Source organism: Acinonyx jubatus, chromosome B1 (genome assembly GCF_027475565.1).
Source record: "Acinonyx jubatus isolate Ajub_Pintada_27869175 chromosome B1, VMU_Ajub_asm_v1.0, whole genome shotgun sequence".
Taxonomy (NCBI): domain Eukaryota; kingdom Metazoa; phylum Chordata; class Mammalia; order Carnivora; family Felidae; genus Acinonyx; species Acinonyx jubatus.
Window position 1 is genome coordinate 108,480,310 of NC_069382.1, and position 18,398 is coordinate 108,498,707.

General features: G+C 35.2%; 1 protein-coding gene across 6 annotated transcripts in view; it reads left to right on the top strand.

The window, feature by feature from the left end:
- The window catches only part of ZGRF1 (zinc finger GRF-type containing 1), an 83,868-nt gene that overhangs the window by 33,356 nt on the left and 32,114 nt on the right, over positions 1-18,398 (top strand). For 4 of the 6 annotated variants that reach the window (XR_008296187.1, XR_008296188.1, XM_027062777.2 and 1 more), the window contains 6 exons: positions 1,307-1,390; positions 3,405-3,590; positions 8,979-9,081; positions 9,183-9,280; positions 13,568-13,691; positions 17,187-17,830. Coding sequence is in view for 4 of the 6 variants with exons in the window: in XM_027062777.2 (XP_026918578.1) it covers positions 1,307-1,390; positions 3,405-3,590; positions 8,979-9,081; positions 9,183-9,280; positions 13,568-13,691; positions 17,187-17,830 (1,239 nt within the window). In the remaining 2 variants the exon portion in view is untranslated. The remainder of the gene's footprint in view (positions 1-1,306; positions 1,391-3,404; positions 3,591-8,978; positions 9,082-9,182; positions 9,281-13,567; positions 13,692-17,186; positions 17,831-18,398) is intronic. The other 2 variants (XM_027062792.2, XM_027062787.2) reach the window with 2 other exon arrangements.

Consider the following 18,398-nt stretch of genomic DNA (forward strand, 5'->3'; position numbering starts at 1 on the left):
TCAGGTCCTGATCTCACAGTTCATGAGATTGAGCCCTGCATAGGGCTCTGCACTGACAATGCAAAGATGCTTGGGATTCTCTCTCTCCCTCTCTCTGCCCCTTCTTGCTCACGCTTTCTCTAAATAAATAAATAAGTAAATAATTACATGTTTTTTAAAAAGTGCATTGTAATTTTAACAGTAATGAAAAAGGTCTTACGGTCTTTTGCAAAAAAAATTATTTAAATCTGTAGCATTAATATAGGAATATATTTGCATTTATGTAATGCGTTTTGTACTACAACCCTCTGAAGCAATCTCTTCATGTACACTAGTGATAGAAAGAACTTTCAAAATTTTAAATTAGGGTCCTCTTTGAGGATACACTTAATGACACTGCCACTTTATTTCTATAATTAGCTACACATAGCAAAGCAGAAGAGAAGGTGCTATGCTAATTGATTTTTTAAATTCACTGTATTAGAAAATTCTAATTCTAAAATGTGAGTTGATAAAAAAATAAGAGTTGAAAGTTTTCAAGAACTACTTCGTTGGGAGATGTGTTAATGTATTTTGTTATTAATGGAAAGCTCCCATTATTTGAAGAAATACACTAATTTATCTCTTCTGTCTATTGGGGGAATTTTTTTCTCTATATTTTTTAAACATAAAAATTGCTTCTCAGTTGAATTCATTTTTCTATCTAAATCATAGTAGAAATCATGGTTATTTTACATTGTCATTGGATGAACTAAAAATGACTAGTTTCTATTGTCTATATCTTGTGTTTTATGGTTGCTAGAAAATTATTCTTTTTTTTTTTTTTTTTTTTTAAGTAGGCTTAACACTCAGCTTGGGGCTTGAACTCACAACCCACAATCCTAAGATCAAGAGTTGCGTGCTTGACTGAGCAAGCCAGGTGCCCTGATTCATTCTTTAGATAAACTGTTAACACTGTTTACAATTTTTCCTCCTTTGATTTCATATTAATTTTTGAATTAAATAATCTGCATTTGCATTAAATATTAGGTTTGATGGATAATTATTAGGTACTCAACAATTTTTTCTAGTGTTAAAACATTCAATTAAAATTTTAGGATTAGAATTTTTTTATTGCTGAATTTTAAAATTAATTAGCATAGTGCCTTATCTGCTAGAGAACTCCTTTGCCAGGGGTACCTTTTATACATATGTATATACAGAAGATTGAAATGGCAAGTGTATTTTCAAATGGGAAACTTTAAGTTTTGGGAGTATTTTCCCATCTAACCCATGAACCATCTACAAAACTATTGTAGCTAACACACTTACTGATATTTTATTCTAGTTCTTTCCCTTGGGAGATGAAGAAGAGGCTACTTTTCTAGATGTTATTCCTAAACAGTTAGAGAGAAAAACCTGTGATCCTAAGGTAAAACTTGTGAAGAACTTTGATTTTCTAATCTACTATCTTTTCCTGCTGTTTTTTATACAACTATCAGAGTTTTCATAGGTAGAAGGTTAGTGAGCATAATGAATTAACCTGGTTTTAAGAGCAAGAGTAACTGACTGCTAGCCTTTGTTTGGTCTTGAGCCCTTTCTCTTTACTCATGAACTAATAATAATGCATCTCATATATATGTATATATGAAGGATATATATACACGTATATGTATATATATATATATATATGTGTGTGTGTGTGTGTGTGTGTGTGAAGGATGCCCTAGGGGTTGGACAGGATAATAAATTAAGTATAATTAATGAATGTTCTGTGGAGAACAAAATAGAGATCTTTATAGCTATGAACATATAGTCTACTCTACCACTTCTACTTCTGTAGAAGTATATATAAACCAAGGTCTAAGTAGTTCCACCTACTGCATATCAAAAATTGATAGAGAAAGTAGCATATAAATAGTTGAGTTTTGTAAGTACCGATTCTGTTTCTTAAACCCAATAGATCTCTACAGAAGAGATCCACTTAGAAACATAGACAACAAGGCATCTGTGTTCTTGTGGAGAATGTGTATTCCCCATCAAACAAAACGGAAATATACAGTCTTTACCAATTGAGACTGTTTTTTATTGAAATGTGTGTGCTTCATAATTCAGGATATTTTCAATAAAAGTCCCATACAGGGGCAATTTAGATTTGATTTTCCTCTCAAATGTATGATTTAGAATCTTCATTTTTAATAAGAGAATATTCAGATTATATACTATTATAATTTTGTTCATTTATGAGTTAGAAATAAATTTGTCCTTTATGTACATTCCTTTGGCTCTATTAGCAATCTTAATTTCCTACTTTCTGGGTAGGTTTGGTCATCCTGTGAGGAGTAAAAATCCTAGAGCCCTCAAGGGGGCAGCAGAGAAAGCCATTTGGAGCCTGAAAGCTGATCAAGTCTCTGAGGAGATGACAGTACCTCCCTGAAGTACATGCCTAGATTGGCATCCTATTTTTAGGCCTCTGGTCTCAGAGCAATAGGATCAGATCTTCTGGGAGCCCCCATCCCTCCTCTATTAAGCCTGATAGTGTACAAAATGCCTAAACAAAGGAAAATGCTTCTTGTATTTCTTCTCTTACTTTCCCTCCTATTATCATGTTTGTTGACTGTCTCCTATATGCCAAAGACAGTGTTAAATGCACATTATATCCTCATGAAACAAAAAGGTCTCTTCCCTCAAGGAGCTTACAGTATAGGTAGTATATAGATAAGAAGAAACTTTGTTGTACTATAATGTGGTAAGTCTATAATGGAAAATTTTATAATGTACAGGGGAAGCATAGAGAAAGGAGCAACTATGTCTTCCTGTTTTTTTTTCTTCTAATGTTTATTTGTTTTGAGAAAGAGCACGCACAGGTAGGGGAGGGGCAGAGAGAATCCCAAGTAGGTCCCACACAGAGCCCGACTGGGGGCTCAGTCTCACAACCATGAGATCATGACCTGAGCCCAAATCAAGACTTGGACACAACTGACTGAGTTACCCAGGTGCTGCATCTTTCTGATTTTTTTAATTTATTCATTTATTTTTGAGAGAGAGCAAGTGGGGGAGGGGCAGAGAGAAAGGGAGGGATAATCTGAGGCAGGCTCCATACTGTCATCAGTGCAGAGCCTGACACAGGGCTCGAACTCACAAACTGTGAGCTGCTCCACATCTTTCTGGTGGAATTAGTTCATTATAACTATACTTTTATGCTTATAATGAAAAAATTAGTACTTATTCATTTTGAACTGAATTAAATCAATAACTGAATTATATTTCATAATCAACATATTAGGATAATAGGGGTCTTTCCTGGTTTTAGTATTGGTCACTTAGAATTACTTACATTAAGTAATATTTAATAGAGCTGAATTGTGATTTCTGTGTATATATACATTGTGACTATATATCAATATATACTTATGCAATACTCATTTTTAATAATTTACTTGTAGCCTGTTGAGTTTCAAGGGCACCAAGTGAAAGGATCAGCCACTAGCACTGTGATGGTCAGAGGACACAACTCACAGCTAGAATGCAGCCAGTTCCCAGATAGTATTGAGTATGGAAACTGCATGACGGACTCTTGTTTTTTGACACCAAAATTGACTAGTGCTTGTATGCAGATTGATTTCTTGCAGGTAAAAATATTTTTTCTAGTTGCACCTTGCCAAATCATTTTCTTTACGTAAATGTTAAATCTTATAAACAGATTATATTTAAATCTTTGAACAAATGTAAGTTACAAAGGAGTTTAGTAAATTGATAAGAAGCATGGTATCTGAAATCAATCTAAATAAGAGAAAAATATTTTATTTGAAAGATTTGCTGCCTTTTAGGACCTGGAATTTAAAGGATTACTTTTCATTTAAGAAAAGACTAGGGATTCATGACAATGGCAAATAGATCACATTTAGAAAATATATTTAACAGCTATAGATTTTTTCTTTTTTTCTATTATCCCCACCCCCACTTCACTGTGACACCAGGTACTTCTCATTGCTACCAAATAGAGGTCATAGAGAGAGAACAATATGCATATATTTGAAACAATGTCAAAGAGATTAAATTTTTTTTCTTTTTTATTAACATGTGATGCACATACAAAATAAATGTACATACCATAAGTACACAGCTTAATGATTACCACGAAGTGAACACACCCATGTAACCTCCACCCAGAAGTCCCCCTCTACTCCCTTTCAACTACTACTCCTTCTGTTTCCTCCAAAGGTAACCATTAGTTTGACTTAAAACACCATATATTCATTGTGCTTTTAAAACTTGATGTAAATAGAGTAGTAATATGCAATGTATTTTTTGTGTCTCATTCTTTTTGTTCAACACTGAACGTTTGAAATTCATCACTGTTGTTACCTGTAGCTGTAGTTTATTCATTTTCATTGCTGGTGTGCTAGTCCGTTGTATGAATATTCCCCAGTTTGTCCATTCTTCAGTTGTTTGCATTTGGTTGTTATGGATAATGCTGATAGGAACATTCGTGTGCTACCATGCACTTCTGTTAATTATACTTTATTGGAGTGAGATTGTTGAGTCACCAGATATGCATATCTTTGCTTTTAGTATATAATGCCAAACTGCTTTCCAAAAATGGTTGTTATAGTTTACATTTCTATCAGAAGTGTATGAGAGTCCCCATCACTCTATATCTTCATCAATGCTTGGTTCTGACAGTTTGTGTTTTGAATATTAGCTATTCTGGTAGATATGTAGTGGTATTTCATTGTGGTTTTAGTTTGCATTTTCCTGCCTAACAGTGAGGTTGGGACCTTTATAGATGCTTATTGGCCTTCTCTGTATTCTCTTTGATGAAGTATTTGTTCAGATTTCTTCCTCAGTTTTTAATTCATGTGTTTATCTTTTTAATTAATTTTTGAAATCCTTTATATATTGGATATATACTCATTGTCAGTTGAATACTTTGCAAATACCTTCCCTGATTCTGTCTTATATTTTACTCCTAATGATGCTTTTTGATGAATGGAAGTTTATAATTTTTAACATAATACAATTTATCTACCCTTTCCTTTATGATCAATGCTTTTTTGTCTTAGGTCTAAGAAGTCTTTCCTCCATGGGGCACCTGGGTGGTTCAGTGGTTGAGCGTCCAACTCTTGATTTCAGCTTAGGTCATGATCCCAGCGTTGCGGGATTGAGCTCCGTGCTGACTGTGGAGCCTGCTTGGGATATTCTCATTCTCTCCCTCTCTCTCTCTCTCTCTCTTTCTCTCTCTCTCTCTCTCTTTCTTTCCCTCTCTCTCCCCCCCTCCCTCTGCCCTCTCTCCCCTGCTCAGATACACTCTCTCTCTCTTTAAAAAAAAAAAAAAAAGGAGAAAGAAAAGAAAATATTCTCTCATATTATCTTGTAGAAGCTTTATTATTTGCCTTTCACACTTTGATGTACAATTTTTTATGTATTGAGATATGGATAAAGTTTCATATTTTTTCCATATGGACATTCAGTTGACCTAGCACCGTTTATTGAAAAGGCTATCTTTTCTCCATCCTTTTGTGTTTCCCCCTTTGCTGTGTAAATCACGTGTCCTTATATTTCAGGTCCAGTTTTGGTTTCTGTTCTGATTCATTGGTTTGTAGTTTGGGAAGTCTTCATATCTTACAAAGTATGTGTTTTCATGCATCTCTAAATCTTCCCACTTTCTTCTTTTTAGCTTTTTGCATTTCCATATACATTTAGAATTAGCTTAATAATTTCCACACATGTACATAAACATGCTGGGAATTTGATTGGAATTTCATTGTGTATGTAAATCTTGAGGAGAATTGACATTTTTACAATATTTTATTGATATTTTTTCAATATTGTAATAATATATTTTCTATTTTGATCTTAAATTTTTCCCATAAAATTTTACATTTGTGGCATACAGCATTCTCTATCTGTTATTTGTATATTTGATTTGTAGGAGCTCTTTTCATATTAAGAAAACTAACCGTTTGCCATTTTTCCTAATGTATTAGTGTTTTGGTTCTGTTTATGATTTTCTGCAGAACTGCATTTTTAATATTTATGTAATCAGATCTATCAGTGCTTTTTTTCATGGTTTCTGGAGCCAGAACTCTTAAGTTTTCCTTTAGTTCTTTTTAATAATGAATCTTGTTGCTTTTCTTTATTATCATGGTTTTACACTATTTTTAGTAAGAACTAATGATTGGCTATGTTAAGTAGAATAAGTTATTTCTGAATTCCTTCTTTATATTCTCTCAGATTCCTAGTATAACTATATTTTTAGATAAATAGATGTTCAACATTTGTATTATAAATATTGTAATATTTTCACAGCTGAAACAATATACTGTGGTTACATTTTGTTTCTTTTATAATTTTGGATTTTTTTCTTAGTTTCTAATTGTCTCATTTTTAAAAATTTGCTTAGTATTCTTTGAATATTGGAGTAAAGATTTTTCACATACTCGAAAAGCTTTTTATAAAATACCCTTCAATACAGGAATCTACACAAACTTATTAGATAAACTTTGTTAGTTCATTTTTTTCCCCCTTGGATCTCTTTCCTATGTCCTCCATCTGTCTGTTCTAATCTACACTGTATAGTTAGCATCTTAAAATTAACCTTCGCCTAGGGGCACCTGGGTGGTTCAGTCGGTTGAACGTCCGACTTTGGCTCAGGTCATGATCTCGCAGTCTGTGAGTGAGCCTCGTGTCGGGCTCTGTGCTGACAGCTCAGAGCCTGGAGCCTGTTTCAGATTCTGTGTCTCCCTCTCTCTCTCTGCCCCTCCCCCGCTCATACTCTGTCTGTCTCTCTCTCTCTCTCTCTCTCTCTGTCAAAAGTAAATAAACATTTTAAAAAATTAAAAAAAATAAATAAACTTTGCCTATTTCCTAGCTTGAGTTCCCTATATCTTGAACATTGTCTTTTTTTCTTGTTTTGTTATGACACATCTTAAGTGCCTCTGAAGAAAGGGAGAATGGGAAATAGAATTTGGGAGAGAATGGGAAATAGAATTTGGGAGACTTTGTATGTTGTAAATATTTTTATTCTGTTGTCATCCTTGATTGATAGGCTAAATATAGAAATTGGATATGATCTGCTATTTTTCTTTTTAAATTTAAATTTATCAGTGTTTTCTCCTAGAGGTTTTTAAGCATATTTTCTTTGTATTCTTTATTCCTGAAATTTCACAGTGATGAACCTTCCTTCAGGTTTTATTAATACTGGATATTGAATTCTCAGTGAATCTATCCTGCAGATACAAGTCCACCAGTCTTGTAAAAATTTTTTTAAAAATAATTTTTTGGTAATTTCCTCCCCATTATTTTCTTGATTTTTCTCATTCTGAAGCTTCTATCAGGGGCGCCTGGGTGGCGCAGTCGGTTGAGCGTCCGACTTCAGCCAGGTCACGATCTCGCGGTCCGTGAGTTCGAGCCACGCGTCAGGCTCTGGGCTGATGGCTCGGAGCCTGGAGCCTGTTTCCGATTCTGTGTCTCCCTCTCTCTCTGCCCCTCCCCCGTTCATGCTCTGTCTCTCTCTGTCCCAAAAAAAATAAATAAAAACGTTGAAAAAAAATTTTTTTTTTTAAAATAAAGCTTCTATCAAATGTTTTTAGCCTTTTGTAGCCTACTTTTTCAGCAGCCCCTGTGGACGGCATAGTTTCTAAGTGTTTCCATGGTTATAGGGGTAAATCAGTTTACTTGTCATTGGACTCCCCTGTAATAGGTACTTTGGTGTGGTGTGACTTTTTTCATATGATGAAGTTTGTATTCTTCCCCATCCTCTTAATATATGGTTGTTTAAGGTTACCATTGTTTCTTAGTTTCATCAAAGATAAAAGATGTTTTTGTGTCTTATTTCCTATGGTTTTTTTTGAGGAGAATAGAGGCACTCATATTGAAAATGAAATTTGTATCCATTTGTTTTATTTATTTTATTTTTATTCCGTGCCCAATGTGGGGCTTGAACTCACCACCCTGAGCTTAAGAGTCCCATGCTGTACTGACTGAGCCAGCCAGGCACCCCCATTTGTTTTATTTCTAATTATTTTTACATACATTGGTTATGGTAATGTTTTGTGTCATGAGTTTCTATGACATGTTTTAAGGCAAAATGACCAGATAGATCTAGGACCAGAGAGAATTTTTTTGGTGTGAGTGTGGCAAATTGCATATAGCAGTCTCTGAGCTTTAAAAAAAAATTCTGTAGTTCATTAAATTCTCAGGTGCTCTCACTGATTGAAAGGCGCACTGTTGTATTATACACCACTGAGAAAGAAGAACAGTCAGTTAACATACGATGCTTTATCACTTAGACTTTTTATTGAAAACTTTTTATTGTGGTAAAAAACACATCATAAAGTTTCCAACCTCATCCGTTTTTATGTGTATGGTTCAGTTATGTGAAGTATATTTACAATGTTGTGAAACAGATCTCTAGAACTTTTTCACTTTCACTTAGATTTTTAATGTTATATTTATTGAAAGAAGTCTTGGATTTATTTGTATATCACAAGTAAGGTATATCACCCTGCTTTGTTTCCTTGCCCTTCTGTGAACACAAGACTTTTTTGTTCAATGGCAAATGATAATGTCATCCTTTTGAATACATTTAAACAGCAAAATTTCATAACATGGTAATGTTAATGCAAACTCCTATTTAAGTGACCAATATATGAACAGTATGTCTAACTTGCACATAGTTTCACTTGCACAGCAATACCAACTATGTTACAACCATTGCTGGTGCTATAGAGATGTAAAAGTGTCATCACAGGCTTCATCTGCATTTCAATGGTGTTAAGGTATAAGAAATGTGAACTGTAAGAATAGATGAAATGTAATATACTCTACTTTCCCTGACTAGAATTGGTTTCATAACATATTGTTTTCTGTTTGTCTGTGTCTCGTTATAACCACAAGCTATATGTGTATATATAGAGAGGTAGATAAAGATATAGAAATGTACACACACACACACACACACACACATACAGTTTCTTTTTACTAAATAAACTGATAAATGGATCTCTGTTTTCTAGTTCCCAGATGAAGACAACTTTCCAAAAGGAGGTATTAGTTTTAATATTGAAGACAATTTTCAAGTGAGAGCTGAGTCTAATAAGGACACAGTTGAAAATGACTGTAAGTAAAGTCTAAATAAAACATAACATTAAAAAGTTATTTGACATTGAACAAACCATTATGTAAAAATCCATGCTTTTTTTTTTTTTTTTTCTCCACAGCAATTTTAGATTTCTCTCCTAAAAAGTCAGAACGTTCATATCATTATTTGGATTCTGATTTTAAATCAGCAGAGAGGACTTCATTGGAAGCAAATAAGGTACAGTGTAAGCAAAGTTTTAATAGTTGGTAGTAAAAAATCTTGGTAGTCTTATAAGAAATGAATCCATTAAAAACGAAAAAGATAAAAATTTTAAGATTGGATCATTTTTAACGTGATAAAGTTTATCAATAACCAGCCAACATTATTTTAACGATAAAACAAGCAGCAAAATTTCTGTTAGAATAATTAACAAAATGTAGATGACTACCATCTTATTATTCAAAGGTGTTTTGAATTTTCTAATATGACATGACATAGGAGGCATACATAATTAGAGAGGAAGAAATAGAAGAATCAATTAAAAATGAGAAGTTTAAGAAGAATTTTGTAAGTTAGTTGAAGGCAAGATAAACTTAAAAAATTAATAGCTTTCCTGAACCAGTTAGAAAACATAATAGAAAAGTGTTCCGACAATAATAACAACTGATATACAATGCCTAGGCATAATCTTAATTGTAAATATATGGAACATGTGTGGAATAGACTATGAAATTTTACTGTGAAATATAAAATTCATGAATACATAGCAATTCACCAATACCAAATACCCTCTGTAGGTCAGAACTTGTAAGACTTGGGTATAGAGTGATGGACAAAATAGGTATGTATGATCTCTGTCTTTAAAGGCCAAGGAGAAAGAGGATGAGATGGTTAAAGGAGGGAGAGAGATGTTAATCAAGAGTGCAAGCAAACAAATAAATTGAGATAATTGCTATGTAAGAAAGCTATGAACGTACTCTGAAATAGGGGAATCTACTTTATGGATAAATCTACTTTATGGCTTTTCCAGCTGTGGCAGCTGTAGGGGGAGGAGCATACCTTGTAAAGAAACTGCAAGTATAAATACCCTGAGATCGAAAAGAGTTGAGTGGGCTTGAGAAAGTGGACGAGAGCCAGAGTAGTGGGATTGTAGAGCGTGAAAGTGGTAATTAGAGATTGGAAAAGTGAGCAGGGCCAGACACACAATCTTACAGGTGAGGTAAAGAATTTTGATAGTCCTCTGTGTTCCTCAGGGAAATCCATGAAGGGTTTTCAGCAGAAAATTACATGACTTAATTTACATTTTTATTTAAAAATTTTTTTTCAACGTTTTTTTATTTATTTTTGGGACAGAGAGAGACAGAGCATGAACGGGGGAGGGGCAGAGAGAGTGGGAGACACAGAATCGGAAACAGGCTCCAGGCTCCGAGCCATCAGCCCAGAGCCCGACGCGGGGCTCGAACTCGCGGACCGCAAGATCGTGACCTGGCTGAAGTCGGATGCTTAACCGACTGCGCCACCCAGGCGCCCCTTAGTTTACATTTTTAAAAGGTTTGCTGGTTGCTCTGTGGTAGATGGGTTTAATGGATGCTGTGGTGGAAACAGAGAAACCAGTTTAGAGGAGACTTAATTGATAGGGACTTGAGGATAGGTATTGTGGCAGTGAAAGGAGTTAGAAGCATGGATGTTGATGGATTGAATGTAGATAGTTAGGGTGAAGGAAAAGGGAGAAGAAAGATTCCTGGCTATCTGACTTAACAATTGTGTGATTTTTTACTGCGTGGAGTAAGAAGGAGGAGTGTATTAGTTTGCCGGGATTGCCATAACAAAATACTGCAGAATGTGTCTCTTACACAGCAGAAATTTATTTTGTCAGAATTTTGGAAGCCAGAAGTCCAAGATCATAGTTCTGGCTAATTTGGTTTCTCATGAGGACTGTCTTCCAGGCTTGCAGACAGCTACCTTCTCACTGTGTCCTCACATGGCCTTTCCTCGATGTGTATACATGGAAAGAAAGAAAGAGAGCAGGTGAATGCAAGCTCTCTTTTTATAAGACCACTAATTCTGTCAGATCACAGCCCCACTCTTATGACCTCATTTATCATTTAGACTTTGTTACCTATTAGAGGCCATGTCTCCAAGTACAGTTACATTGGGGTTAGGGCTTCAACATCTGAATTTGTGGGGGACACAATTCAGTCCACAGCAGGGAGGAGCGGGTTTGGTGAATACATAGGAACAGACAGAAACGCCTGTGAATCAGTCAGGTAGATATGTAAAGTTAGAAATCAGATACATGGGTCTGGTTCAGAGAAGTTTGCGTGGTCATTTGCACATAGCAAAGTTTAAAGCACTGAGAATGGATGGGTTCATTTCAAGAGTGTGTAGAGAAAGGAGAATGTGTTATATCCCATTCTTAAGAATTGGGGGGTAGGGAGGGTTTGCTATGTCAGTTATTGTGGAGACATTGGTAAAATGACAGAAACAGGTTCATGTGGCAACTTGAGGGTCATTGGTGACTTTGGCAAGAGCAGTTTCAGAGAAATAGTGAGGATTGAAACCAGTTTAGATGGATTAAATGGTAAATGAGATGTAAGAAAGTAGTGACTGGATATGGAAAATTCCTTAAAAAGAGTAACATATTTGATTGATCAGCCACTCATTCCTCAAATATTTTGGGGGCATCTACTGTATGTTGCACTGTTCTACGTGTTAGAGGTAGGCCTATGAATAAAACAGGCAAAGATCTGCTCTCCTGGAGCTTGCCTTCTGATGAAAGGAGACAGATAATAAGCAAGTATATAGTACCTTAGAGGGTTTAAGTGCTGTGGAGAACAATAAAGCTGTGTAAGAGGGATGGAGTTCTATTTTATAGGTAAAATAGGGCCTCTCTAATAAAATACTGAGGTGGAGAACTGAAAGAAAAGAGAGGAAGGGAGAGGACACGCATACCATGCAGATATCTGGAGGAAGAGCATTCCAGGCATAAGGAATAGCAAATGGAAAGGTTTTGAGACGGGGGAATGCTGGCCAATTTGTAGAACAGCAAGGAGGTAGCCATGGAATGAGTGAACAAATGAAGGGGAAAGTGGTAGGAAGTGAGATCAGAAAGGAAGTAAAGGACCTAATCTTATAGGGCAACTGGGTAGGACATTTTCAGAGCGTTGTACTTTGAGAGAGTTTGGGAACCATTAGTTTTAATGAGAAGAGTGAAATGATTAAACTTATGTTTAAAAAGAAACCTATGGCTGGTTGATAGAGAATGTACTGTGGGAACAAGGTGCATACTCAGTAAGTATTGCCTATTATTGTTACTTTTGTTGAAAGTGCAATACAATCTAGGCTGCCTAGGTTTGAATACCAACTCTGCTGCTAATAAGCTGGATGAGTTTAAACAAGTTTAATTGCTTAACTACTCTTTTTCTCAATTCTCTCAGTTGTAAAATAAGGAAAATTAGAGTACTGACCTCATATGGTTGTGTAAGGATCAAATAAGTTAAAACTAAAAGGTACTTAGGACAGTCCCTAGCACATAGTAAGAATTTGTTATTATAATAAGACTATTACTATGGTGATGATTGAATGTAATTTCCCATTGATTTGTCAGTTTCTTCTACTAGACTGAACTCCCTGAATGTGGGGATCATCAGTAATCATCTTCACATCCTTATTTCCTAGCACAACACCTAGAACCAAATGACTAATTAAGAGAGTGTTTTAAAATTTATATATACATTTTTTAACTTTATTGTAATTTACTGAAAAAAAAGACATGCACATTCTAAAAAATTTAAACCATTCAGAAGTACATAAAGTTACAAGAATCCTTTCTCCTTAATTCCACCTGCATTAGAAACCAACCACTCTTAACAGTTTGGTATGTATTCTTCCAAACTTTTATTCTTTCATTCTATTGTTATACAAATATATATATATATTAAATGTGATCATCGTATTATATTTTTAAGGTGATTAATTTCTGGAAGCAGCAAGAAAATTAAATACTGTTCTAAGGAGAATAACATAATGAGTAATATGACTATTCATGTCTTGAATAGATCAAAAAAGTTCAGTCCATTTGGGAGTAGTATCTTCAAGTTTAGGTCAACTGTAGATAAACCCTAGACCTGAGGACATAAGAGAAAGCTGTTCATTCCATGAGTCTGCAGGAAGTTTTACCTTCACATCTTCAAACATGAAATCTGAGTTAGTCTTAAGCCCTATTGACTAGAAATTCATCTTCAGAACCAAATCCCCATAACCCAGATCAGTCTAAGTCAGGATCTGACCCATTTCAAATAAATCCAATGGTTTTTATGTTCTGCGTTTTATTTTTTTATTATTCTTGTTGATTTTAGTGAGTTTATCCTGTCCCTTTGGGAAGAGTTTTTGCCCTACTGTAGTTCTACATAATGTGCTTCAAAGCATTATTTGTATGATATAGATTACTAGAATTCATTCAAACTATAGGGAAAAAAATGTAGTAACATTTGGTTAGTAATTTTGTTTCTTCTTTCTGAATAGATGACATCACCAGAGCAAAAGATCTCGACCTTAAACCCTGTTTCTACTTTTTCTTTGAACTCAAGAGATGAAGACTTTGTGCTAGAATTCTCTACGGAGTCCCTGAAAGCAAGAACTTTACCTGGTGACCTTTACTTCCTCAGCTTAGACAGTTGCTACCCTGCTGCTCTAATAATACTTATATGTGTAAAATGAAGTTTTTTATTTGAGAAATTGTCACTAAACTAAAAATATCTTGAAACCAGATTCAGTGTCATCCCCCTCAATCCTTCCCACACCACTTTTCTATTTGAGATGGCTCTTACTTCCAAATACAGTACACCCTTCTAACTCTCAGGTCCTTCTTCTCCTCTCAACTTCTCATGACAGACCTCTGCAAATGTCTTCCATCATTGCAGTACTTCTCACAGCTGTAACTCCAGAGTCGGGCCCCTCTATAGTGTCCTCCCCTCCCAGGGAATGATTCATTGTGAATGTCTGATTTACACCATTGGTTGACTTTGGTATAACCTCTTAGTTTCCCCTTTTTTGCTTTGGGATCCTGGCAAAATCAGGGAACTCTTCCAACTGTTGCTACCACAGTTGCATTCTCAGATCTCTGTGTTTTCATACATTTTAAGTCTTCCCTATGAGTAATTTCCTGCTTCTTGATAAGTACAGTACATTCTGTAGGATTCTTTCCACTAACTTTTCTTTCCCTCTCTCTTTTCTTGAAATCTCACCAACGTATCTTCCCTGATTCCGAAGTTATGTTGGGTAAGGGATGAAGTTGTAGGTAATTTTGGGGAGTGGACGATATAAAAAAAAGAACAAAAAACCCCCACCAACTTTGTAATGTGAATGGGTCGTTGGGTTGAAGAAGGTTTAGTGGGTATGGCTAGTAGAGGAAGCAAGGTAGGGAAAAGTCAGTATGGGAGGAGTGGGTATCGAAAACAAATGAAGTGACAGTGGAATAATAGATGATTTTCATAGTTAAAGCATGATCAAGTTACTCTTGATTTCTTAATTTTTTATTCAAGTATGATTAACATGTAGTGTTATATTAGTTTCAGGTGTATAGTGTAATGGCTTAACAACTTTAGACATTTCTCAGTGCTTATCAAGATAAGTGTACTCTTAATCCCTTTATCTCTTTCCCTCCTCCTCCTGCCCACTTCCCCTCTGGAAACCACCAGTTTATTCTCTGTATGTTAGAGTCTGTTTTTTTATCTCCGTTTTTCTTTGTTCATTTGATTCTTAAATTCCACATATGGGTGAAATAATATATTTGTCTTTCTCTGACTTATTTCACTTAGGATTATACCCTGTAGGCCCATCCGTGTTGTTACAAATGGCAAGATTTCATTTTTTTATGGCTGAGTAATATCCCATTGTGTTTGTGTGTGTGTTGTGTGGGTAGGTATGTACTACCTCTTCTTTATTCATCCACGAATGGATACTTGGGTTGCTTCCATATCTTACCTATTGAAAACAATGCTGCAGTAGACATAGGCGTGCATATATCTTTTCAAATTAATGTTTTCATTTTCTTTGGGTAGATACCCAGCAGTGGAATTACTAGATCATATGGTAGTTCTATTTTCAATTTTTTGAGGAATTCCATACTGTTTTCCATAGTTGCTGCACCAATTTGCATTCCCACCAACAGTGCAGTGTTCTTTTTTCTCCACATCCTTGCCAACACTTGTTATTTCTTGTCTTTTTGATTTTGGCCATTCTGACAGGTGTAAAGTGATATCTCATTGTGATTTTAATTTGCATTTCCCTGATGATTAGTGAACATTTTTACATGTGTCTATTGGTCATCTGTATGTCTTTGGGAGAATGTCTCTTCTGGTCCTCTGCCTATTTTATTTTATTTATGTTATATTATTTTTGAGAGAGCAAGAGAGAGAGGGAGCGAGCGAGAACGGGGGAGGGGCAGAGAGAGAGGGAGACAAAAGATCTGAAGCAGGCTTGGCGATGACAACGCAGAGCCTGGTGTGGGGCTCAAACTCACGAACCGTGAGATTATGACCTAAACCAAAGTTGGACCCTTAACTGACGAAGCCATCCAGGTGCCTTGGTTCCTCTGCCCATTTTAATCAGATTATTGGCTTTTTTTGGTGTTGAGTCATATAAGTTGTTTATATATTTGGGATATTAATCCCTTATCTGATATATCGTTCGCAATTATCTTCTTCTGTTCAGTAGGTTGCCTTTTTCTTTTGTTAATGGTTTCCTTCACTGTGCAAAAGCTTTATTTTGGTGTGGTCCCAATAGTTTAATTTTGCTTTTGTTGCCCTTGCGTGGGGAGACCTATCTAGGAAAATGTTTCTATGGCCAGTGTCAAAGAAATTACTGTCTATGTTCTTTTCTAGGAGTTTTATGACATCAGGTCTCACATTTAGGTCTTTAATCCATTTTGAGTTTATTTTTGTGTCTCATGTAAAAAAGTGGTCCAGTTTTATTCTTTTGCATGTAGCTCTCCAGTTTTCCCAGCACCATTTGTTGAAGAGATTGTCTTTTCTCAATTGTATATTCTTGCCTCCTTTGTTGTATGACCATAAGTGTGGGCTTATTTCTGGACACTACTCTGTCCCTTGATCTATATGTCTATTTTTGTGCCAATCTTTTACTCTTTAATGATGTTTTAACTTTTCTGTCAGTGTTGCTTGATTGGCTTGTTAGAATTATAAAATAACACTATAAAAGAATATCATTTGCTCACTTACTGCTCTACTACCTACCCAAATGATCCCCAAAGTTTATTTCCAACAAATATTAACTCTGTCAAGAAGGTACATTATTATAAAATAGGAAACCATAGCATTGTCAGATAAAAACGTTAAGCGTATATAGCTCCCATGCGGTATTATTTATTCATTTATTTATTGAACAAATATTTATTATTGCTATTTACATTTTAGGAATATATTTATTATTAATACTGCTGACAGAAGGAATTCTAAAACTCAGCCAAAATCTAGTTTAGGAGAATTATACTCTTACCACATACCAATAGATCAGAATAAAGCTAACTATCTTCTTTACCCTGAAGGTTAACATATCACTTCATGGGTATAGTAAATATAAAGGAAGTTACAGTCACATAGATAAATAAACCGTGAACTTGAGTCTCTGGAGTAGGAATATACAATTAAGAACAAAAAACCAGTTCTCAGTTCATGTCCTGACTCTGCCAGTTGATAGTCATGTTACCTCTAGGCCTTGGCAATCTCATCTGTAAAATGAAAATAATAAATCCCTTCATGGTTGTAAAGTACTTTGAAAAGTTACGTGCTATGTAAATATAATCTAGTGATTGGTGGTGGTGGGTTGGGGGGAATCTTAGCTAAGGGGAGAAGAAAAAGGGAAGGATTTCAAATGCATTAACCTTAAAAAAGTTTGAGTCTCTTGAGCTTTGAAATCTTCATTTTTTTGGGACTAAAATCATTAAAAATATTTTATTATGAAAAAGGAACTAAAATTACCTATTTTTTGTTTTTTGTTTTTTTGTTTGTTTTGGCAAGGCAAGTTGTTACTTTTTCTTTCTTGTATAGATAGCTACTGGTTTTTAGAGCCTAGTTGATGGCCATAATACATTTTTATTTAATCAGCTCTTTTTTTTTTTTTCCAGTTAGCAAAAAACCCAGTTCTCTGGGGAATAAGAACTTTCAAAGGCTTCCATTAGTAAGTAGAACCCGAGTTCCACTTATTACTTTGCCACGTGTTGATAGGTCACCTGATTTAGATTCTCGTTCATACGACATCATCTGTGACAGGCAAGAATCTTCTGGTTCCCCCATATTCAACTTGTGTGAAAAGTCAGCGGTTCTTTCTTTTAGCTTTGGACTTGACAGCCAAAGTGAAACTTCCTTCTCTAAAGAATCCAGAGAAGTGACTCCAAAGGATGTTTTACTTCTCAATAATATATCTACTCAAAGCAAGTGGCTGAAATATCAAAACATACCCCAGTGCAACTTGACTACTCTAAATGTAGTTGATAAAGTAACAGATGGCTTCTTTGCTGAGGTTGTTTCTGGGACACATTGTAGTGACATAGGTGAAAGACAGAGTGATGCTGTGAATGAAAGCTCCATGCATTTGCAAATGATAAAAGACATGCTCCATCAGCAGCAACAGGATTTTAGCAGTCAGGATTTGATTTCCAGAAAGAAAGCACTGTCTTTGAATTTAAAGCAGACTACCAAGACTGAGAAAATTCACAATGTGTTAGGAGAGTCTGCCTGCTGCAACTACAGTGTAACAGGAGATTTACAGGTGAGGAAATGAGCCAATGTATCTTGGTGCATTGTGTCTAATAGTTAGTGTTTGAATTTCAACAAAAGAATTACCAAAATCATATAGGAGCAATGATTTTACTTTTAGAGCTAATGACTTCTTTTTTTGAGTTTTACAGAACTCTAGCTATAGTCATATCTTCTTTGACTTAAAATCTTACCTAGTAGTTATGAGCATTAAAAGAAATTATGTGGTATCTGGCACGTAATAGGTACTTAATAAATGATAGCTCCAACTGTTTCCACTTCTGCCACTACTATTACTGTGATTGTTTTCATTTTTCACTATCAGCTCAATTTTGCCGATCAGATCATGATTAGGGTAAAGTTACATCTTATACATTGGTTTTGCAAAATTCTATTGTAGTTGTAACCGGAAATAGAAACACATAATGATACCATTCACATCAGCTAAGTTTTTCCTAGAAAAAAGTTTTTACAAACTTATTAAGAGGCAGACCAGAAATGGTTAGTTTTGGTTTTTTTTAATGTTCATTTATTTTTGAGAGAGAGAGGGTAAGTGGGGGAGGGGCAGAGAGACAAGGGAA